Here is a 25,456-nt window from a genome sequence, read left to right as displayed (position 1 = left end):
GGTACATGTTGATGAGAAGGGTAGGGAGGATTTGGGGATTGTGTTTGGGGAGGGGCGGTACTGACAGTGTGGAGGAGGTCTACTGGCAGGCATCTTACCTGGAGTTCTGGTGGCTAGTACGGCTCATGGTGTAGCAGGGAGTTTTCACCTGAGTTAGGGGCTGGGATATAGTGATGAGGAGGGGAGGGGCTTGGGGATAATGTGGAGGGACACTGTGAGAGTGGAGGAGGTCTGTGGGAAGCCCATCTGATCTTCTGGCAGGCGTGGCCTGTGGTTTGGGCAATGGGTGTCTGTCCAAGGGAACTGAGAGAGTGGGGAAGGTCAGCAGGCAGCTGGCCTATCTGCCAGTACTCTTATCCCTATTAAATATAATTATACCAGTTTTAATCACTTCTCTACTTAGTTGAAACCTTTAAAATCTTGATAGTGTCACTCAAAGTTTATAAACTGACTTGATTTTTGTGTTGTCTGCAAGTGAGCTAAAGTAACTTCCTTACCTCCTGTCAAGTCACTTAAGATGTCTTAGCTTCAATGATCTTACCAGAAATTCTTCAGGTTCACAATAATCTAACAGTCTTTTCTACTGGTTTAAGCAAATGAAAGATTTGTATACATAACTATAAATTCAGCTATTGGACTTATTTGCAGTTCCTATTTCTTATTAATATAGTCCTCTTCTAAAAAAAACATTTACAGATTAGCCATTCACTGCCTGGAAGACTTGTTTCCAAACTGACAACCAGGATTCTAATTATCATATCCCAGGACTTAGCCTAACATTCAAGACAGTCTACCCTCTAACCTTGATATACCTCTCCAAACTGTATCATTATACAATTTCTTCATTTAGTCGATGCTAATCCAAAGCAACTAAATCTCTCATCACACTGGATACTACATCCTTCCTCAAAGATTTGGAGAATACTGTAGAAATTGCACAATTATACAGGGGAAATACTGATGTAACACTGACAGTAAGGGAGGGATTTTGTTATTGTATGTCTGTACGTACGACATATTCATTCATGTGTATGCACATATGTGTGCATGTGTGAAGCCCAGGGCTTGATGCCAGGTGTCTTCCTCCATTGCTCTCCAACTTTTTTTCCTTTTTAGAGAGTATTTCTCACTGAAACAGGATCTTGCTCTTTTGGCTAGAATGGCCCTGGGATCCTTCATCTGTTTCTGCCTCCCTGGTGCTGAGACTGTAGGAACACACCTCAGTGCCTGGCTTTTGACCTGGCTCCTTACACTTATACAGCAAACACTTTACTACTCCCTCTCCGCCTCCTGTAAAAGTCACTCTTTATGCCCCACCCTGTCTCACTCCATTGTGGTGCTTTGCATGCTGCAGGTTTTCAGGTTTGGGTGTGTGTGGCCACAGTTTTCAGAGTAGAGCAAAAGCTCATGGTGTAGACTTTGAGATGAGCTTGGAAAGATGAGGGTAGAAGATAAACCCACAGGTGAGTGTGGGCGACGTTCCGACAGAGAGAGAAGAATGCACGTTTTAAGAAGTAGGAAGAGGTCTGTGTGTTTTGAGAAGAGCTAGCAGAAAGAAAGGAGCCAGGCAGCATCACAGCCATTGGGACTTGAGGTTTGCAGTCAGAACACCCTGGATTAGAACCCAACTTTTACACCCTAAGGGATGACCTGGGATATACTAATTAAACCTTCATCACCAGCTTAATCAGTGAGAGGCTTTTTGTGGGGGTTGAGTGATGGACATGCCATGTTTCACCACAGCATTCAGCATTCAGTAGCAATTGTACAGTAGAAGACTATGTGGGAGTGTTCTGTTTGGGGGAGCCAAGAACAGATTCAAGGGGTTCTTGGACTGGAAACTTTGATTTATTGACAGAAAAAAGAGAATCTTACAAGTTTCTGAGCAGAAAGTAACTTCCCAAGTAATTATCTGACCTCTGCCCCACCAAGCTTCCTCCATGAGTAATCTCAGGGCAAGAACTTGCTGCACAAACAGGAAGTTTTAACCCTTTGTGGCTGAGTTTGGTCTTCTGATAATGTACTCGATTCCTGGGACAATCTTCTCATTGCCCATTCAGTGACAATGGCTGTTGAAATCTTGGGGCTTGCACTTTTTCAATGTGCACCTGCCACCATGACCACAAGTTTTCTGCCCCCCATGCAGTATGTAGAATTGTGGCATCCTTTTAGTTTAAACATAAGTTGACATTCAAAGATTCACTGATACCTCTATCTGAAATTCTTTTTTTTTTTTTAAGAGACAGGGTTTCTCTGTATTGTTTTGGAGGCTGTCGGTCCAGCCTGGCCTTGAACTCACAAAGATCCACCTGCCTCTGCCTAACAAGTTCTGGGATTAAAGGCATGCGCCAACACCGCCTGGCTAAGCTGAAATTCTTTTATTCTGCAACATTCTAGAATTGCTAGGAAGAAAAGTGTATATGCTTGGTGATATAACAGAATTTGCTGTCTCAAAATTTTAGAGATTTAGGAGTCTGAAGTCAAAGTGTTAGCAAGGCTGGTTCCTTCTAAAAAGACACGGGGTTGAGTTTGTTCCACACTCATCAGGAAGTATACAGTGGTGGCCAGCTATCCTTCCATTCCCTGATCTTGACTTTCATGTTCACATGACATTTTCCCCATCTTTCCTCTCCTAGAAGTCACTTTGTGCATGTCTGCCTTCAAAAATGTTCCCATAACATTGACTTAAAATCTGTCCTGATATCCTATTTTAACTTAATTACTTTAGTAAAAGCACTATTTTCAAATAACTTATATTCTGAGGGTCTAGAAATAGGGATTCAGCCATAACTGTGGTACAAACTTAATTCCACAGCATCCCATCCTTTGAACCCTCAAACTTCACATTATTTCCTTTAAGAGAGTGTATTCACCCCAACATCTCAAAAAGCCTTATCTGTTCCAGTATCAATTCTGTGTTCAAAAGTTCATCTAAACAGCATCTCAAAGAGACCCGAATCACCATCTTATGAGCAAGGCTTGGGGAATGACTGTCCTGGGTCAAAATTCCTATCAGTGACTCAAAAGAGATGAATTAAGAATGCTTGTTTCTACTACCCAAGGTCTCATAGATTGCCTAGACCTCCTCACTGACACCCACATTCAGGGGATCAGGATCAGTCCCATGCTGGCTTCTCAGCCATCAGTCTGGGGTAGATCAGTATTTGTCCCTGGCATACAAATGGACTTTGGATGTCCATCCCACAATGAGGGATGCTCTTTCAGCCTGGACTCTTGCAGGAGGGCATAGGCCCTGCCCTGAACAAAGTGGACAGACTCTGAAGATCCCCCCATGGAGGACCCCACCCTCCCTGGGGAATGGAGTGGGGGCTGGGTGGGGGCTGGTGAAGCTCATTGGGGGGTTGGGGAGGAGGGGAGGGAGAGGGAGCTGGGATTGACATGTGAAGCAAGATTGATTTTAATTTAAATAAATAAAAAAAGAAAATGCCTCCATAAGATTAAGATATAGGCAAGCCTGAAGGTAATTTTCTTAATTAATGACTGATGGATGAGGGCTCAGCCCATTGTAAGTGGCACCACACTGGGCCAGTGGTCCTGGGTTCTATAAGAAAGCAGTCTCAACAAGCCAATAAGAAGTAATCCTCCATGCATCAGCTCCTGTTTGAATTCCTGTCCTGACTTCCTTCAGTGATGAACAGAAATGTAGAAGTATAAACCAAATAAACCATTCCCTCCCCACAAAAAAGAATGCTTGTTTCTCTTACAGAAAACCCAAGTTCAATTTCAAGCATCCAGTTGCAGGGGATCTGATGGCTTTTTTCTGGATTTTTCAGGCACCTGCAAACATATTCCCCCCTTCCCCCGACAAATTCATACATAAAAAATATGAATTTTTTAAAAAGGAGGTTGCTTGTCTGATCGACAGAGCAAGTTCCAGGACAGGTTCCAAAACAATACAGAGAAACCCTGTCTCGAAAAACCAAAAAAAAAAAAAAATTAGGTTGCAGGCTGGGCATTGGTGTAGCATGCCTTTAATCCCAGCACTTGACAGGCAGAGGCAGGCGGATCTCTGTGAGTTTGAGGCCAGCCTGGTCTGCAGAGAGAGTTCCAGGACAAAAAAGGAAAAAAAAAAGAAAAGAAAAGAAAAAAGAAAAGAAAAGAAAGAAAAAAAACTAGGTTGCTTCCAAAATACAATGGTGGGACAGAATCGACATAACATTCTTTGAGAGACAAATATGGAAAAGCAATAGGTTCCAAAAAAGAGCAAGCTTAGGAAGGAAAATTCCATTCAGTTATAAGTCCAGGGGATGATTTTCTGTTGCTGGATGCTTTGTTCTCAGGACCCACCTTCCAGACCCAACCATGCTGGCTTCTGGTTGGTGGCCCCCTGCTCTCTGAACTCATAGAAAAACTTCAGCTTGTTCAGTCTCTTAACCAGTCAGCGCCACTCTTACTCTCTGGGCACAACGTATTTGCAACCAAATAAGTCTATCAGTTCATTTCCTCCCTAGAGTCTCAGAAGTTCAATAGCCCCCCTTCATCTTATCCTGGGTCACCATCATTTTCTGCCCAAGGGTTTCTGCTGATTTGATGGACTGAATTCACAAGCCAAAATCTTGATTTTCTCTTCTGAACATTTTTAAAGTTATTTATTTATTTTAATTTTTTTTTTCAAGGCAGGGTTTCTCTGTGGCTTTGGAGGCTATCCTGGAACTAGTTCTTGTAGACCAGGCTGGTCTCGAACTCACAGAGATCCACCTGCCTCTGCCTCCCGAGTGCTGGGATTAAAGGTGTGCACTACCAGCACCACGCATCCGTGAACATATTTTTGTCTCCCCCCCCCCCCCGCAATATGGATGGGGTAAGAATTTTCTACATAGTAAAGTTCTGTTCTCCTTTTTATCCCATGTATTTTTTTTTCAATGAATTGTTCTTCGGTTACATTTTTACCACAAATAACAAGGAGAAAACAGACCATAACTTTAGTTCCTTGCTTAGTGATGTCCTCAGTGCTGTATCTGATTCATTGCTTGCTCTTGTTGTGGTTCGAATCTGGATGGTTCCCACAGGCTCGTGGTTTTAGCACTTGGTTCCCAGCTGTGATGATTAGGAGAGGCATCTGGCTACTGTAAGCTGGTGACTAGAGGTGGAGACTGAAGGCCAGACCTGCCCCTGGTTCCACTCTAGATCTCTCTGCTTCTTGCCCACTGGTGTGTGAGGAATGCCTAACACATCCTACTGCCATGAGTTGTAGAGTGCTTTATGCATTATGATGATCTGAAACTGTGAGCCAAGTAAACCTTTCTATCCCCATGTTGCTTCTGTCAGCTGTTTTGTCACGGTGACAAAGAAAGTAACTACTACACACACTCTGTTTTCCCCCAAACAATTTGCCTCTTTTCTGCCTTTGTTCAAAAGGTATGACCTGCCTTCCAGGTCCCAATGATACGTCCCTTGTTTCTCCATTACACATCAGAAGTTCCTCGCCAGTCAAACTTCTAGCAGTTGTTTGTTCACAAAGCATGTCTGTTTTCTGAGATGACAGACGTTTTCTATGAGCCATCCTGTTGTCTTCTCCGAGTCCAGCTAAGAATCTCCTATACCTACATTTCCGCCAACAACCTCACCAACGTGTTCTGCTTCTCTGCCACACATCTCCAAAGTTCCCCATTACTCACTTCCAAAGCCAAGTATGTTTTTTCAGATATTTCAGTAGCATCTCTCTCCCAGTGGCAAATCTCTATTTGCTTCCATAAATGCTAGAACAAAGTGCCCTCAGCCACATGGTAGATACAACACAAGTTTATTGTTCACTGGATTAGAGTCCAGAAGCCTGAGATAAGGTATTGGCTGGATTAGTGCTGAGGGATGTGAGGGAACTCTGTTTCCGACCTTTGTCCTAGCCTCTGCTGGATTTAGGTAGTCTGTGACACTCCTTGGCTAATACAGAAATCACCAAGATTTCTGCTTTTACTGCCATATGACATTCTCCCAATGTTTCCATGTCTTTTTTTCCATGCTAGTCTGTATTATAAGAATATTGATTATATTGGGTTAGGGCCCACTCTAATGATCTTATTTTAATTGGATCATTCCATGTAAAAATTGATTTCCAAATGGAGTTGTGTTCCAAGGTACTGGAGAGTTGGGATTTCAGCATGTCTTTTAGGTGAGTATATCACTTAATTTATATATCTTATTAACAAATTATAGGCAGGACCTAGATATATGTGAAGATTTCAAACATTCATTAAAGAAAACCTAAGCAGGGGTTGGTATTTACTTATTAACTATCCCATTAGTTTAGTATGTAGTAGATATTTTATAGCACTGTACCAAACTAATGGAACAGGTTATGAACAAATATCTTGTCAGTGAAAGCTATCATTTTACACAATATAAATGTTGGGAACAACCTATAGCACTATGATCAGGAATTATAACTTATCACATGATCTATTCATGCCACATGGCAGATATAGCAGATACTTTATAATCTGGTTCACAATAGTAATTACATTGATATTATAAGTGGTTACAGTCTCCATTAGGTTTTAAGGGCTCCACAACTGGTGAAATACATCTGTAGGCAGCTACATGCGTTACTGTGCTAAAACATTCCAAAGAACTTGAATAATTGTATGTAATTCTGTAAGAAGGTTAGAGGCCTATGGAATTATTCTTAAAAGTTTAGATAGTTTCATTTTAATCTGTTATGAAAGTCTGTATTTTATTTTACTTATTTATATTTAACCCGAGAGGATACCTCAGGAGTCACTAGATTCCCGGCTGGTTTTTATACATGAAATGATTCAGAAACAGTATTTGAGATGGTAGAAACAAAGAATAAGCCATTTAAGTTCAGTTTTGTGAGATGAAGAAAGAGGAAGAGGGCCAGTAACAAAAGCAGAAGAAAAGCTGGGTGTTGGTGGCATACGCCTTTAATCCCAGCACTTTAGAGGCAGAGGCAGGTCAATCTGTGAGTTCAAGGCCAGCCTGGTCTAAAAAGTGAGCTCCAGGACAGTCAGAACTGTAACACAGAGAAACCCTGTTGTGAAAAGCCAAAAAAGAAAAGCAAACAAATAAAAACAGAAGAAAACCAGTAGGATTTCAAGGAGGCATAAAAGTCAAATGCATAAATCATGTATAGAAGGAATGTGAGAAAATGACCAAAGTGGGAGAAACTGACGATGACGTGGAACCAGACTCCACCAAAGCAGATATGTCAGAACCCCCTAGCAGGAGACACAGATGGTGTAAGACTGAGGAGAAGCCAGCATGAAGAGATGACCAGATAGCTGGAATGGCTGGAGTTAAGTAGGGGCAGGAAAGGCAGGCCATTTTATTTTATTTTATTTTTCATTTTTGTTATTTTTTTTTAATTTTATTTTCCAGTTTAAATTTAGATAAGAATCAAGGTTGCTTCACAAGTCAGTTCCAGGTCCCTCTCCCATTCCCTCCCTTCCTCCCATGCCCCCCCCCCGTTATCCCCTCATTTCTCCAGGGAGGGTGAGGCCCTCCATGGGGGTGTCCATAGTGTGTCATTTCATATAGGGCAGGGCCTAGACCCTTTCCCAAGAGTTCAGGGTGAGAGTGCACCTCACATTGTTCTATTGGAGTCCAAAGTCCGTGTGTATACTTGGGATGGGTACTGATCTGCTGCCCAAGGCTCAATAGATTCCCTAGGCCTCTTCACTGACACCCAGATTCAGGGGGTCTTGATCAGTCCCATGCTGGCTTCCCAGGCTAATGCCTGGGATTCAAGAGTTAACCTTTGTCTGGTCAGCTGTTTCTGGGGGTTAAACCAGCCCAGTCTTAATCCCTTTGATCATCAGTCCTCCCTCTCTGTTACTGGCTTTCTTGAGTTCAGCTCAGTACTTAACCAAGGGAGTCTGCCTCTTCCTCGATCAGCCACTAAATAAAGTTTCTGTTTCCCAGACTCTCTGGCCATAGGATTGTAGGCTGGCACTCCCCAGATCTATGTCTAAAATCCATATATGAGAGAGTACATGCCATGTTTCTCTTTTTGTGACTGGGTTACCTCACTCAGGATGGTTTCTTCTAGTGTCATCCATTAAGGCAGGCCATTTTAAAGGAGGAAACTAGAAGAAGGGAGGGAAAGGATTTCTTGAAGAAGGTGTGGGCTTGGGTGAGAAGACTCCACTGTATTCCAGCTGCATTGCACATCCATTAGCGGTATCTGTGACTGTAGTAAAATAGACATAACATAAAATTTATGACCTTAACCATTTTGTGTACAGCTAGAGGTATTAAATGCATTTGTGTTGCTGGGCTACCATCACTGTCAACCATCTGTCGATAAACCCTTCTCATCTTTCAAGACTGAATCTTTGTGCCCATTAAACACAAATTCTCCACCCCTGCCCCAAGCCTAACATCTTTGGAGACAGAACAACAAAATGCGTTTTACATTTTAAATGTAATTTTAGGGGAGATAGTGAGATGGAGAAGGGTGCCAGCATGAGAAACTGAGTTTGAATCCCCAGCACTCATGTAAAAAGCCTGGCATGGTGGCTGTGTGCACTGTAACTCCAGCACTGCAGGGGCAGAAACTGGTGGATACAGAGAGATCACTGGGCACAGAGTCTAGATGAAAGGGTGAGGTTCAGGATACCCTGTCTCCAAGTGTAAGGCAGAGACCAATAGAGGAAGACACTAGATGGTTTCAAGAACAGAAACTCTAACAGGAAACCCTGTTAGAAACGCTACAGTTGAGAGATGATAGTGAATGGACTATGGTGTGAGCAGAGGATGGGCTGGACTTGGATTTTTGCAGGAAGTCAGAGAGGATGGAGTGATGTGTTAGAGTGACTGCGTGGGTGGGACTGTCATTGTTTTTTAGACACATCTAGTCTGAATTGCCTCCGCAACATTCAGGTAGAGATATCAGTTGGTACAGTATGTATTGAGTGTCCTGGAAAAGTAGGTTAGTAACTATAAACCTGGGAATGAGGGAGACTGTTTAGAGAAGATCCCTGGAATAATCCCTTCGACATCCTTTTTATTTTTTCAGAAGTTGGTTCCAAAGATGAGAACCGATGAGAACCCCACATATGCTAGGTCACGGTCCCTTTAAATAGCCTCATGTTGCAGGATTGTAGTTCTGGTTTGAGACACCAAGCAAAGCAACCAACTTTCTCCTTTATATTTTTATTTTATTAAAAAGAACAAAATGATTAGTTTCTGATATACCAACTTTAAATCCCATCATACCTATTGTAACATGTATTGCTCTCTGTCAGCTGCCTGGATCCCACCACTGTCTCAGCCCCCAAATAACACACAAGACACTATATTAATTATGGAGCTGTTGGTCATTTGCTATGGTTTCTTAATGGCTAGCTCTGACTTAATTATTAACCTACAATTACTAATATATATTTTTTATAAGGACTGATCTTTCCGAGGACTCCCCACCCTTGACTACATTTCTCAGAATCCTCCTCGATTCCTACTTCCACCTATCTTGCTTCCTTATTGGTCAACAGTGCTTTATTTATCAACCAATCAGACAAACATATACACAAAAGGACTTCCTCCATCAACTTATCATTAGTCATTTGCACTGGGTGTGGCTTACAGAGGGGTTGCTGTCTCCCTTGTTAATTATGCCTGTGTCTAAGATGGAGCTGAGGTAAGAGAGGCATGGCAGAAGCAAGGAGAAATTGTTACCAACTCAAAACTTCTTATACGTGAAGCACTTTATACGAGTGTAAGGTGTTCAGGGAAAGAGGAGGTAAATACTGTAACGAAAAAGTTTTGATAGGCTGACAACATGGCTCAGTGGTTAAAGTGCTTGTCCCACAAACATAAGAACTTGAGTTCAGTTCTCTAGAACCCTCATGAAGGGCCAGACTCTGCTTTTATAGGGAGTTAGGAGTTAGGGAGTGGAGACTCTCCAGAAATTCATGGGCCAGTCCACCACACCCAGTGTTAAAATAATGAGAAACCCTCCCTCAAACAAGGTGGAGGTGAGTATAATCCCACGTTATCCTCTGACCTCCACTCACAGGCTGCCCTGTATGTGTCTGCACTCACACAACCTACACCCAAAAGCTCTGTCTTTTGTTGATTGTCATTCAAGAAGCTAAGCACCTATTTGAGCTTTCCCTGCCATAAAAATGCAGCATGATATTTGTTTCATATCTCAATCACTAGTTTGCTAATTATTTGGGATATTTGGAAATCTCTCAGCCCTTGGTTGGAGAAAAGAATTCTGTTTTTTTTTTCCTGCACATGTTACTTTGCCATACTCAAACATTTGGGAAATGGAAATAGGGAAGCAGTGAGATTCTTAGAAAAACTATAGATGAATGAAAGAGGAACTATGAAATTAGGGACATATGACAGGAACTGTGAATGTGCTGTGTTATTGCTGTTGCTTATTTTTTCTCCTTTGCTAGGAGACCTGTGCTGCTGATGTGTGTGGCGCTCACCACTCTCCCCAGCTTCAGCTTTTCTATAGCAGTCACCGAGGTATGCGATTTTCATTTCTTCTGCTGCAAGATTTCGTGGTCTTAAAATGTCATGGTTTTGATTTTTCAAGAGAGAAGTATGCCCAAAACATTTTCTAAAGTTTATTTTACTTCAATTTTCTTCCAAATTGATATATATATGTATATATATGTATGTATGTGTGTGTATAATCCTTGTTATAAGATAATTATCACTTCTGTGATTTGAGGGATACCTTGTGCGTATGACACAGAGTATATTTCAAAGTCATAAAGAGTAAAAAAAATCTCAGTCAATCTACATTCTTCACAATTATCTACACAATTTGACACAATTATCTTTGGTAAGTTACCCAATAATAAATATTTTGCACATGTTAATTATGTTGATACCCTTTTGTTTCGATGAAATACAGACTGCCAGACCATAGGACAGGACTATTATAGGCAAGATTCACAGGACTAACCTCACTCTCCGTGGATTTCAGGGAAAGCATTACCAATGACGTTATTAACTTCCAAGATATTGGGAAAGAGGAGAACATTATCAGAACAGGAGGAGGGGTCGGGAGGGATTCTTAGAAGTTCTAATTTCAGTTCATAAAATGATGGTATGTCTGGGGTGTGAAACTTTTTTGTTATTTCCTAAGATGTCCTCTTTTTTAAAAAATTAAACTTCCATGGAATAGTCACACATTAACAGAAAAGTGCTTGAGGCATAACTGTATAGTGTCAATGGAATGTCACAAAACAGATCCTTATGCCAACACCACTCACATCAAGAGACACAGCTTGAGCAGCTGCAGTCCCATGGACTCTGCCTCCCTTCCCTTCCTCCCTTGCAAGATTACTTTGACCATGATTTTTGTAACAGAGCCGTTTATCTATTTTTTGAATTTTCTATTGGGGAAGTCAAATTGTAACTACATTTATTGATTACATAGTGTATGTCTTCTATTTTACTCAAAAGTATGATGTGAGGGTCATTCATGTATTTATGTCTAGCTGTTGCTACAGACCCAAGTATTTCATCTTAAAAGCTATTATAATTTGTTTATTTTGTGGTGTTGCCATTGAACCTTTGTGAGTGCTAAGCATATACTGTACATCTGAGCTACACCAGCCCAGCCCAATGCTGAAATTTACATTTTAGTTGTACAGCTCTATTCTGTTGCTGTTGCTGGCTGCGGAGGATTGATCCTGGGGGCTTGAATTTATGAGGCAAACACTCTACCGCTGACCTACGCTCTCAGTCCTATCGTGCTGCTCTTTTTAAAAACTGATTTATTATTATTTTACATCCTGATCACAGTTTTCCCTCCATCCTCTCCTTGCAGTCCCTAACCCCTACCACTGCTCTGTACCCCACCCACTCCTCCTTCATTTCTCTTCAGAAAAGGGCAGGTCTCCCATGGATCTCAAGCTTAGGTAAGACTAAGCATCTCCTCTCATATTAAATGGACAAGACAGCCCAGCATGAGGAACAGGGTCCCAAAAGCTGGCAAAAGAGTCGGAGACAGCCCTGCTCCTACTGTCAGGAGTCCCTCAAGAAGACCAAGTGACACAATATAACACAAGCACAGGGCCTCGGTCAGTCCCATGCAGGCTCCCTGGTTGTCGGTTCAGTCGGTGTGACTCTTATGAGTCCACAGTTGGCTGCGTGAATTTTCTTGTGATGTTCTTGACCCTTCTGGCTCCCACTATCCTTCCTCCCCCTCTTCCACAGGCTTCTCCCAACTCTGCCTAATGTTTGGCTGTGGGTCGAGGCATCTGTTTCCATCAGTTGCTGCTTGAAGCCTCTCTGATGACATCTGGGCTAGGCACCAGTCCATTAGTGTAGCAGAGTATCATTAATCATCATTACATTGAATTGACTTTTTTTTTTTTGCCAGTCATTTTTGGTTTTATGCTAGGTTTCTGAGCTATCCAGCCTCTGGGTCCTGGCCCTCCTAGCAGTGTCAAGGGTGGGCTCCCTCTAGTGGCATGGGCCTCAGGTTGGACCAGTCACAGTTGGTCATCCCCACATTTTCTGTGCCTCTTTACCCAAGCTCATCTTGTAGACAAAACAAGTTGTAGATTGAAGGTTATGAGGCAGGGTTGGTGTTCCAGTCCCTCTCCATTGGAAGTCTTGCCTGGCTACAGGAGATGGCTAGTTCAGGCCACATATCCCCTATTTCTGGGAGTCTTAGCAGTTCCACTAAAGTCAGGAACAACACAAGGCTGTCCACTCTCTCCATATCTATTCAGTATTGTACTTTAAGTTCTAGCTAGAGCAATAAGACAACTAAAGGAGATCAAGGGCATATAAATCAGAAAGGAAGAAGTCAAAGTCTTGCTATTTGCAGATGATAAGATAGTATACATAAGCGACCCCCAAAATTCTACCAGGGAACTCTTACAATCTGAGAAACACCTTCAGTGAAGTAGCCAGATACAGGATTAACTAAAAAGAATCAGTAGCCTTCCTATATAAAACAATAAAAGGGCTAAGAAAGAGCTCAGGGAAATAACACCCTTCACAATAACCACATATAATATAAAATATCTTGGTGTCATTCTAACTAAACAAGTGAAAGACTTGTATGGTTGTTCTGTTCTTGATGATAATATCAGTTGTTTCCTTTTCAAGCTAATGTTACCAGAAACTTGCTTAATCACTTTTATACATGTGATTGTATCAGTTGTTTTAACACCTAGTAGAATGGATGGGTTATACAATATGCAACTGGTCAATGTAATGAATTATATCAAACAAGTTTCAAGAAAGACTGTGCTGACATCTGCTTGCAGACTCAATAGCAGAGATGAATGCTCTCTCAGCTTCATGATCTTTCCACAATTTGCTCTTTGTTTTTAGCTAATCTAAGAGACATGTTTTTGAAACTCATTGTACTTTAAAATTTCTTTCCCGCATATTAGTGAGGTCGAGAATCTTTTCATCTTTGCTTATGACATCTTTTTATCTTTTAAATTTGTTTTGATTTACACAGTGAATAGGTTGTATTTATGTACTTAGGAACACACACACACACACACACACACCAATTAAAGAGAGAGAGGCCATGAATTTGAAAGAAGGCAAGATGGAGGGTAACATGGGAAAATTTGGAGGGAGGAAAGAGTAGGGTAAATGATGTAATTATATTATAATCTGAGAAAATAAAAGTTACTTGAAAAAATTGACTTGAAAGTGCTGGTTATACATTCAAATTATAACCCTTTTAAAATGTATGTACTGTAAATTTGTTCACCCTGGGACTTGCCCTCACACTTTTCCTGGTGCTTTTTGATAATAAGTTTTTTCTTTAAAATAGCTCCTTTCATTTGTGTGAAATGCTTCGGAGAGAGAATTAAGGAGATTTATGAATCTAAACTGCACCGTCCTGAAGATCTTGCCCATCATGGACTTATCTCATCTTTTTGAAACTGTGTGATGCCCCCCTTTCTTCCCTTAGATTCACAGCCCAGCTCCAATGGTGTTTTGTTATGTTGCGTAGGGGTGGGTCAAATTTTGTTTTGTTTTCTAATGAGCAGAGTCCCATTGTCTAAAGATTTAGTCCTTTGTCTGTTTCAACAGAATTCTTTTTGTTATAAGCTAGGTGTTCATGTGTCTGGCCTGTTCCCCAAATTTTTTTGTTTTGTTGCTTTGCCTAGCTGTCTATCCTGTACTCGTACCTCACAGCTTATTCTTACAGCTTTATAAGTATTCTGCAGAATGAGAAGAGCAAAGCATTCTATCTTCCTTTTCTTCTATAATGTTTGCCTTTCTTTACTTCCATACACATGTTAGAATATACTTTATAATTGACATGCCTACTGAAGTTACAGTTAATGGTTTTACCTTTTAAAAATCTTATTTTTTGCCATTAATAGTTAATACTTCCATTTGGGAGCATTTTCTCCAAATATACTTACATAGTTTATAGAAAATAATGTTTACATTTTCTTTGTATTTAATACAGTCTATTATTTTCACTTGACTTATTAGACTCTTTAAGGTATCCAAGATAGGTTGATTGGAATTAATCATGAAGGCATCTTTGTATTGTTTCTGAGAGGAAACTTCCAATACTTTACCAAGAATATGATGTACTACAGCTTGTTTTATTGTTTTGTTTATAGGTATCATAAGGGGGAAGCTTATCTGAGCTTACCTTGTCTGTCAGGACTCTGCTTAACGGTGGAGGTGGAAGGAGTGGCCCATTTACCCTTTACTGGGAACATATACACAGAGAGAGACACACACATACACACAAAGAAACACACAGATGAGCATGCACAGATACAAACACACACACACACACACACACACACACACACAGAGGAACACACTGTCTCAGTTAGGGTTTCTATTGCTGTGAAGAGACACAATGACCATGGCAACTCTTACAAGGAAAACATTTGATTTGGGTGGCTCGCTTACACTTCAGAGGTTCAGTCTATTATCATCATGGTGGGGAGCACGATGGCATGCAGCAGACATGGTGCTGGAGAAGTAGCTGAGAGTCTGACATCTTGAAGGCAATAGGAAATGGGCTAAGTGTCACACTGAGCAAAGCTTGAGCAAAAGAGACCTCAAAGTCCACCCCCACAGTGACAAACTTCCTTCAACAAAACCACACACTTCCTAATAGTGCAACTACCTTTGAGGACCATTTTCTTTTAAGGCACCATATATACACACAAAAACACAAACACTCAGAAACAGACACAGACACAAGATACACACACACACACATACACACACACACACACACACACACACATACACACACACACACACACACAGAATCCAGGGCCTCATGTAGGCAAGTGCTCTACCAACTGAGCTATACACATAGCTTCTTACTATTGTATTTTTGCATGCATTTGGGGGGCTTTATTTTTAATTAAAAAAAACTATCCCACTTGTATGAATCCTCATTGCATATTTAGAAATGCTTCAAAGCCTCAAGGCTAAAATATGAGAAGTTCAAAACAGAACTTTTAATTTTTCAGTAAATATATTTATGATAAATTTAGCACTGTCTGCAGACCATTGATAGCAAAGTAATTAAATGTGCTTTAATGTATTTCTGAAAACAGGTTCAAAAGAATGGCAATGGAACACTGCCTTCTGATTTGTTACCTGACCTGCCAGTGTCTGTGGTTCTGTTGTCCCTGATTGTGGTTGACATTATTGAGAAACTCAGGATATACCCTCTAAGAGGAAGTCAAAAGAGTAAGTAGCCCTTCACAAATGAATACTTATACTTAACGTCGTTTTTATTCATCTTTTATCTTTCTGCTATTCTGTTGCTTAATAAAACATTGAATGAGAACTTTTCTTAGAGGTAACATCACTGAGTAAAGGTTGAAAATGAAGGTACCTAGACAAAAATATTTTAAAACATACTTTGGTACTAGTCATTATTACTTACTTGTATACTGGTAGTGCCTACAGACTTGTAAAAATATCAAATATTTAATACCAATAAAGTTGTTTGCTCTAGCAAGAAGACATTGTTGACGTATTATATTAGGGGTGTTCTTAAGTCCTTAAATTTAGAAGAATAAAATAAATTTGAGCCTGGTTTGGTGACACACACCTATGTTCTCAGCTGAGGTAGGAGGATGAAGAGTTGAAAGCCAGCCTGAGTTGCACAGCCAGACCCTGTCTCAGAAAACAAACAATGAAAGGAACAAAAAAGTCATTTTGTTTGAGCACCTTTGCTATAAGAATGAGTGTAATAGCTGCAAATCCTACTTATGTCTTAGAGAATTACATATTTCAAATTACGTATTGATAAAAAAAGCCAAAGTTCACATTAGTAAAACAGAGACAGGTGAGCGGTGGTGATGTAAGCCTTTAATCCCAGCACTTGGGAGGTAGAGGCAGGTGGATGTCTGTGAGTTTGAGGCCAGCCTGGTCTACAGAGTGAGTTCCAAGACAGCCAGGGCTGTTACATAGAGAAAGCTTGTCTTGTAAAACAAAAACAAACAAAAAACAAAACAAAGACAAACCACATCCCTACAAAGTGAAAAGTTGAAATTAAATATAGACTGGCCTTTAAATATGTATCTCACTAGTTGATTAGTGTCTTTGTTGAGACATAAATTCTTTCTAGCTCCATATACCTTCATGTTATAAAGTGTGATTGACATGCTGTATGATAAGAATAAAATTTTGTAGTGAAAGCATGCTTGAAATGGGCAGAGACTGGGAGGCCACCCCCCAAGAGGTGGATGGAGTCAGCTGACAAGGATAATGGCCAGAGACAGTTAGTCATTTATGGGCCACACAGCACCATTGCGTGGTCACTCTTGTCCTGGAAATTGTAAGGAAGACTGTCCTGTAGGCCACCAGGGAAGCAGAACCTTTCAATTTACACATTGTTTGTGGGTGGGAGATTGTATGCCATTATGTTCAACATTACACCAGTGTCAATTCAATAAGAGCACAAGGGAAAAAGTACCCCCAAGCTCCATCTTCGCTCTAAAGTCAAGTGTCTCTATTTTAAATCTTTGGAACTCTACTACCTTTTTGCTCACTTCTCCAGGTCCTGCAGACCTGTATTTAGGTTGTTCTGTTCTCGAGGACTCCATATTTTGCATTTTGATGTAAACTTTCTGTCCGACTGAAAGTTCTATTTTAGAAAAAATACACCTATGTATTTTTTTTAGTACAAGTTAATGGCACTTCACTGTCTATAGTGATGATTGGAATCTTCCTTCTGTATCCAGCAGTGATGTTTTGGGAAGGGGACTAGAACAGAGCGAAGCCCTGCGCTTCTTACTTGAGACCCTCCCGCAGGCCCTTTCTGCCCAAACTTAAGAGGGCTGACCAGCATATACTGTAATAGCTTTGCCATTCAATAATAAAATCACACTTTAAAAGCTAAAACTTGTTCGAAAGACCTTTGCAAATATTAATATTACATGTATTCAATATTTATATAAATTTTGAACTCTATCCTCACTTTAGTGCGCATATTAATACAATAAATTACATGACTTTTGAGTCTATAGTATATTCTCCTTTATCCCCTGGGACTTACTGCTTAAACACATTTGTTTTAAAATCATTTTTAAGACAGGCTAGCTGTGTAGCTCAGGGTGATCTTTAGCTCTGAATCCTCTTGCCTCTATCACTTGAGCGCTTGAATTACAGGTGTGCACCAGTGACAATGCTGAGGCATCCAATGATATGACAGCATTCTGAGTGCAGTGTTTCATCTAAAGTGGACCACCATGGGAAGAGGCTGCCGGTACATGGATTTCTGTGGCATGATAACTTCAGAGATATATATGGTCCTTACTATGGCCAGAACAAACGACAAGAAAACAATAAATAATCCGTGTCTCATTTCTAGCTGAGTCTCCTATTAATGACTATATTTCTATCTTCTCTTCCTCCACCATCTTGTTCCTGCTTCTACTGACTCCTTTGTGCTCTTACTTGGGTCCAGACAGTGGAATAACCACTTCTTCTTTGCTTTCAGTGGTCATCTTGTCCTTCCTCTCACTTCAAGCCCCATCTCCTTCTGAGTTGCCTGTGTTCCTGTTTGTTGGTTCAGACTAGTGACTGTCCCAGAATTCCCACTTTAAGAGTAGCTGTCTTTGATGTGTGGTTGCTTACCATACTCAGCTCCAAATACTGTTAGCTTTGTGCTTAGCATCTGGAATGAGCCTTGGTGCTCTTTCTGTATTTTGGGTGGATTGGCTCTTTTTCTGCCAGCTGGAATGCTGACTTCTTCTGCCGAGTTTTACTTTCCTAGAGAAGTTGCAAATGGAAGATTGGAAGTTTTGTTCGGAAACACAGCTCTTTAGCTCCAGGTGCTAACATATTGTCTGGGATTCAGGGATTTCAAGTAATGTCCATTACTTTCCACTGGACAACACACTACCCTCTCCTACCAATAGACCTGAAGCTGAAATCAGTAGAGTTAGATTTCTTTTGAGGTAACATTACCTAGAGGATTCATAGGTCTTCTTAATTTAGGATTTATAATAGACATTCCATTGCCTGAATTCTAATGTTGTCTATTGTTTGATTCCTCCTTCTGCCTCCATCAGGATTTCTCAACTCTGTAGAAAGGGGAAGGTGCAGACATACCCATAGCTGAGTGGGAGTTTTCGGTCCTATTAGCAGAGCTCTGTTAAGTAGAGTTTGTAGGCTAGGTTGGATTTTATATTACAAAATGATAAAATTATATTTACTGCTAAAGTGCTGTACAGTCTGTATGTAAGATACTATGTTGAACTAAAGATGAAGGAATACTCAGGTCATTTAAGGGGTTAGAGGTCAGCAGAGACGAAGGGAGAAGTCTGGGTTTGTAGAAGTCTGGGTTTGTAGGTGGATATGGAAAGGAAACTTTTCTCCATTGAGCAAGCTTGGACCTCAAGGAAGTCAAGAATGCATGTAACCCATGGGCATGTTCCAGAAGTAAAAGTAACAAATCTTTTGCTGGAATAGAAGATGCTTTCTTTCTTTCTTCTTCTTCTTCTTCTTCTTCTTCTTCTTCTTCTTCTTCTTCTTCTTCTTCTTCTTCTTCTTCTTCTTCTTCTTCTTCTGGTGTTTTTGAGACAGGGTTTCTCTGTGGCTTTCTTCTTCTTCTTCTTCTTCTTCTTCTTCTTCTTCTTCTTCTTCTTCTTCTTCTTCTTCTTCTTCTTCTTCTTCTTCTTCTTCTTCTGGTGTTTTTGAGACAGGGTTTCTCTGTGGCTTTCTTCTTCTTCTTCTTCTTCTTCTTCTTCTTCTTCTTCTTCTTCTTCTTCTTCTTCTTCTTCTTCTTCTTCTTCTTCTGGTGTTTTTGAGACAGGATTTCTCTGTGGCTTTGGAGGCTGTTCTGGAACTAGCTTTTGTAGACTAGGCTGGCCTTGACCTCACAGAGATCCACCTGCCTCTGCCTCCTGAATGCTGGGATTAAAGGCGTGCGCCACCACTGCCCAGCCAGAAGATGCTTTCTTAAAAACACCTATGACTAGTTTGTCAATCTATCACTTTGAAAAACCTGCAAAACAGCTTCAAGAGCTATGGTGAAAGCTCTGGGGAAGAGGACTTGGACAAGGAAGTAGGAGATGTAATTAGATCAGAGGTCTCAGTCTGACAACAGGGCTTTTGTTTACAAGACATTTTATGTAAAGTGCCGTCCGGAGATAGCAAGAGGTTTTTCTGCCAAAGGCTGGACGACCACTAATCCAGCAGCTTGTTTGGAGCCACAGAATGCACCTCCTGTAGGGCAGTTCCATGACTGAAATAGGCTAGCGGCTCTATAGACCTGGCTCCTGGGAAAGCATGGCTTTGTAACAGAAGGAGCGGAACACAAAGTCCCAACACATGTTCAGCCTGTAGGCCCAGCAGGCCTACCTTGATGGAACACACAGGGGCCAGGCACAGTGCTCTTGCAAACTATGCAGCTTTTTCATTACAGTATTTTTACCCTTTCATGTTGATTGCTTTATTTTCCCCAAACAATATATAATCATTTAAAGAGATTATAAGATATGGTTCATAAAAAGGAAAAAAAACAACTGTAATTCTATAAGCTAGAGACATAATTGATGGGATCTTGTTACATATTCAGTTGAAGGAACTTATTTTGTGATTTTTTCACTACAGTGTATAGTGAGCTTGTTATTCTTGTTATTTTAAATACTATACTGCCATTTTTACTGGTCAAATAGTATTCTGCTATATTAATGACTCACGTTGCATTTAAGTCACCGATTGTTGGGTACCTAGCTTTGTGATGTGTTCTTCTTAAAGTTTTTCCTATTATAGGCATTCTGCTAGAGAAGGACGGGGGCATGGCTAGAGCAAGTCAAGCAGTGTCAGTCTGACTCAGGAAGGAGAGGCACGTTGAGGGCAGAGCACTTGTACAGTACAGTGCGGGTGGCCTGCCTTAAAGTGACCCTGCACTGTGTGGGAATTAGAAGCCACACAGTGAAGCGAATGGGCAAACAGAAGCTGGGAACAGAAAGAGTTAAACACCTCTGGACTGTAGCCTAAAGATATCAGGGTGATGACTGCAGAGTGTCCTCAGAAGACCTGAAGCATCTGTTCACGCCCAGACTCCTTGGCAACCATGTTGCCAGAAGACAGTGGCTACTACAGGCTGGCTGCCCACACAGGGAAATATAGAAGGGGATGGTAAGCCAGTGTGGTGTGTGGCAATCGTGGTTGGACCGCATTAGAGCCTTCTGCATATTCTGAGAGGGCTTGCTGGAGATGAGGTCAGCAGGCTATTTGAGTGGAAAACCTCAGCGCTCTGTGGAGCCGAGGTGGTGCCAGGTATGCTGTTGGCAGGGTAAGGTTTTCAAATAAATCTGCTCACAAGGGCCCTAGTCCAACTCCTGTGCCCTCTTTTTAACTCACAGTCCCAGGCTAAGCACTGCAGGGACCTCAGTGGCACAGGTGAATATTTCTTTAGGTTCCACGGTCCCATGTAGGATTTCTGATTCAATGTCCACGTAAGATTGTAAGGTCTTTTGTCCATTCGTTAGTTTGTTTGTTTGAGCCTGACCTGGAACTCTCTTTGTAGAACAGGCTGGACTCAAACTCACAAAGATCCACTTGCTTCTACCTCCTGAGTGCTGGGGTTAAGCGTGTGTTCCACCACTGCCCAGTAACTGTAAGATTTTTAATATATGCAGCCGAATTGCTGTCTCTCCGAATGCTCTCTCTCTCCATTACTCACAGATGACTGAACTTTTGGGGCTAGCTTGGACACGTGCTGATTATCAAACAGGAAACCTCAATGGATGAGCCCCTATGTGTGTGTTGAATTAAGAGCAGTGGCACTCATTCTTGGCTGTATATTAGAATCAGTTAAGGGGTCTTGTGATGTTTTGAAACCTTGTTAAAGCTCCCTAAATCACTGAGTGCCTATTCTGATGAGCCTGCCTGGGGACTTAATTACCCCCCAGATTTCCATAGAATGCAGCTCATCCCACCCTAACTAAATCGGATATAAAACGTGTGACTTTATATTGAGGTTGAAAGAGACAAAGTGAGGCGGGGTGTCATTTTCTGTACTGGTCCAGCCACGGGGGCTCCAGAAGAGAAGGATGGTATCACAGGGAAAGGAGTGGGGACACCACAGGATAACAGGGATGAGTATGATCACAATAGATTGCATATATTCATGAAACCCCCCCCCCAAAGGGAAGGGGGCACAGGATATTTTTCCTGAATAAAATAGCGTTTTGAGTTCCTCTTTGTTTCTTCTTAGGGAACAGCTTATTAAACAATATGGGCACATACAGCGTGAGCTGGGTTTCCATGATGTGTGGTTTTGCAATGTGCTTTGGGCTGAGTCTGAGGAACACTGTGTCCAGGGCCATGCCAAGAATGAGCCCGTTTCCTTCCTTGCAGTCCCTTTGGTATAGAGAAGGAAGTTTCAGAACACTAGTTCTAGAATTTTTTTTCCTTTTCTGAAGAAATAAGTGACCGTTTCCAAGACTGTGGGGGAAAGTGGAGTAAAATTTCTGATCTTATCCCTAATGAAGCACTGGCTGTCAGGATTAGACAGGTCCCCAAAAGCTCTAAGCATAAGCCTCCTGTCAGCAGACACAGGGCATCAGTGCTAAATAGCTTTGAGTTCAGGCTCCATTTGATCAGGTCAGCTACTTGCCTCTGTCTCCCCGTATGAAGATTAGCATGCACCAACCCTTCCCCAGATTTGTATGCTGGTGTTGGTCAAATCAGGTCCTAATGCTTGCAAAGCAAGTGTATACCACATGAGCCATCTTTCCCATCTCAGTTTTAGATGTTTTCCCTAGGGTGTTACAAAATGGTTACTTTTCTCTTCATTAGGCAATGAACCTTGAACAAATTTAATATGCAAAAAGACTACTGAAAGTTGCAAGGTATTTTGGAAATAAATATTAAGATTTTCAGAGAGACTGATAACAGTAAAGGGCTATGGAAAATTCAGTGTATTTTTTTTTTACAATAAATACCAAGCCCTGTTTTCCACAGCTATATTAGCCAAGACAAGTTCAAAATTACAAGCTTGAGTTACGGAGTTTTCCTTGTCTACACATCCGTACCTTAGATAAGGGGTACTGTTTACACAATGAGCACATGTTTACTCTCTGTTTATGTTGTGTACATATTGACGGTGGGATACTGTCTCTGGTATCATTGCTTTTCTTATGCTCTGCTTCTCCCAAGTCCGGTATTTCACTGGGTGTGCATGGGTTGGTTATTGGGTGTGTGAGCAAATGCTGCTTTCTATGAGCTTATAGTTTTCTCTGAATTCTAATCAGCACTTTTATTCCCTAGCTCCACGACCCTCGATGCTACTCATATCTGGGAGGCCTCTGAAATCCAGTGAATGACAGCTGCTGGGGGTGGAACCTTTCTCTCTCCCTGGGTCCTGTGGGGCTATGCAAATGCTACACTATGCTGTCATTCTTCTCTGGGTCCAAGGCCATACCACATCTTCTCTTACCATAGAGTTACATAGCTTCTCATACCACAGTGCCAGCTTTCCTGATGTCCTCAAGGGTTTGTAAAAGGACTCAGTCTTACATGAGTCCTGCCTATGTAAGGACAGGGCAAGGGGCCAATCCGAATGGTAGAGCCTATGCAGAACTCCAGAGTGCTTTTGTCTGTTGAGTCAGGGGCATTGTTTTTGGACCATGCTTTCATGCATTGGCGTGCTACCTTAATGAAAGTTGCCTCTTTCCCAGAATGCTCACTGCTCCCCCATGTTAACAGACTCCAGGATAGATATTCCTCCCATCCCTTACAAATCTGTTCCATAGTAAGGTAACTGGGTATTCTACAAGCTGCTGGGGTACAAGAGGAAGAACAGACTGAGGCCTCATTGTGGAGCTCATGGTCTAGGGGCCTTGAGAAGATTTAAAGAAGCTGCAACACTGAGCACACATAAATAAAGCTGAGATGGGTATTCTGAAGGGAGTGAATCAGCTCACGTTCCTGTGTGTCACCATTTGTCACTCAGCTTGGGCTCATATCAGCATTTCTAACTCTAGTCTGTACATCTATATACTTGAACACCCCCCCCCCCCATTATTTGCAGCAACACAGGAAATACTAAAAGTATTTCACCTTCAAAGTTTAGAATTCCTTATGCCTAGGTATGTGTTTAAAAATGCTTGGCATGCTATTTTAATTTTGTACATGGAATATATTTAGAAATACATATGCTACAAATGTATAATATTGCAATTTTTCTACTCACATACAAAGTTAGGAAACCCTATTTTCCAACCTAATTTTACTTGTGGAGGAAGGTCAGAACAGCCTGCATGAGAAGCTGGGGGCTAGGAAGTTCTAATCAGGAAGCTTTTTCAACATTCAAAAATGAAATTGATTACTCCCAACACTGTTTCAACCAGGTTTTAGCAATTCTTGGTCGGTGTTAGATCCACCTGGGAAGTAATGGCAGTGGAGAAAACCGTCTCTAAACCTCCAGCCTTCCAGTTGTATCCCCAAATGAGAGTTCCTTGAACAGCTTCCACTGCTTAAAACCCAGAGACGACACATGCCTTCATGAGCTGATACATGCAATGCTTGACAGGGAACTGAAACTGGACACTGGGCCTTCTGAGTAGCAACGCATTGTCTTTTTTATGGAATTGGCACAACTATTTCACAGCCAGGAATGTGTGCTCATGAGCCCTTCCTGAAACCATGGTGGGATGACTGTCTTGGGTTGCTGCTCCTTTTATTCATTTCATCATCTCGCATGCCTTATACTCCCTCTCCCCTTCTTCCTCCTTTCTCTCTTTTCCCTCCTCCCCTCATCATTTGGGGGGAAACTTCATGTGGTTTTGGGAACAACCAATATTATGTTGGTCAATGTTTAACCATCTGCTCTCCAGGGTAAAACTCTGAGTGAAGAATCTGACTTCCAGTTGTGTGTGTGTGTGTGTGCGTGTGTGTTTGTGTGTATGTGTATGTGTGTACATTTTCATGTGTGTGTGTGTGCAAACATATGATGGTGCGTAGGCACATGTGTGTGAACATGTGGAGACCAGAAACTGATACCAGGATGTCTACTTCAGTCATCCACCTAGTTTTTTGAGACAGGGTCTCTCACTAAACTTAGAACTTGCCAATTTGGCTAGACTGGCTAGCCTGTGACCCCTTAAGATTTTCCTGTCTCTGCCTCCTTACAGATGAGAGCCATCCTGCCCACCTTTTATGTGTGTGCTTGGGATCTAAACTCAGGTCCCCCTGCCTGCATGGCAAACACTTTGGCTAAGAGCTATCCCCTAGCCCCTGATTTATAGTACCTGACAGTTTCCATGCTGTAAACACTCCTACAAAGACCAGTGTGCACAGCCAAGATGAATCCCTGACTACTGATCCTAGAATTGAGAAGAGGTGTACACTGTGAGCTCTTGTTAGAGGGTATAAGCTGTCTCTACTCCAGATGTTATATCTGCAGGCCTGGGGTAGCATTCTTCTTTGTGGTGAGGATGGGCAAATATGAGGAATCATCTCATTTTGTCAAGACAGTAGTGTAACCCTTTTGGACTTTCCCCATGGGCACCAAGCTGCCCACGACCACACTGTAACAAGCTTCAGTTACTCTTACTCACTATTTACTTCACCTTCTTGACTTTCTGTTCCTCTCCAATTAATTTAAAGCATTACATTGTTGAGTTATTTCTGTCTGTTCTTTTTAAACACATCTATAACTGTTGTAGGAGTCACGCACTAGTCAATATTCGTGGACATCGACTCATTCCTACTTCATAGGGACTTTGTGAGGTAGGAGGCACACCTCATTGTTAGTTTGGATTTTTGTTTGTCTTCTTTATACTGCAAGGGGACTATAGTGTTAGAGTCATGGTGCCCGTCATCTCCTTTGACCTTCTTTTCTTTTTGTCTTCTAAAAGTGTTATGCTGAAACATGCTGTGTGACTACTGCGTTTTTGAGAAATATTAAAACAACTGATTTTCTGTAGTTCCCCCACAATGTTCTGTCTGAGTCATTATAGGTTAGTTTTCTCTAGAACATCTTTCTCTCAGAGAAAATGGTTTAGAGACTGTTAGTCTAGAC

At 41.4% G+C, this 25,456-nt stretch overlaps 1 protein-coding gene across 1 annotated transcript in view; it reads left to right on the top strand.

Annotated features, from left to right (window-relative positions):
- Positions 1–25,456, top strand: part of Tmem236 (transmembrane protein 236) — a 43,923-nt gene that overhangs the window by 9,114 nt on the left and 9,353 nt on the right. Inside the window, exons 2-3 of the mRNA XM_005081263.4 lie at positions 10,386–10,458; positions 15,522–15,657. Of these exons, the coding sequence (XP_005081320.1) occupies positions 10,386–10,458; positions 15,522–15,657 (209 nt within the window). The remainder of the gene's footprint in view (positions 1–10,385; positions 10,459–15,521; positions 15,658–25,456) is intronic.

This window comes from Mesocricetus auratus, unplaced genomic scaffold, assembly GCF_017639785.1.
Source record: "Mesocricetus auratus isolate SY011 unplaced genomic scaffold, BCM_Maur_2.0 Super-Scaffold_100013, whole genome shotgun sequence".
Taxonomy (NCBI): Eukaryota; Metazoa; Chordata; class Mammalia; order Rodentia; family Cricetidae; genus Mesocricetus; species Mesocricetus auratus.
Note: the sequence above shows the minus strand (reverse complement) of the source record. Positions and strands in the feature narration are given on the sequence as shown.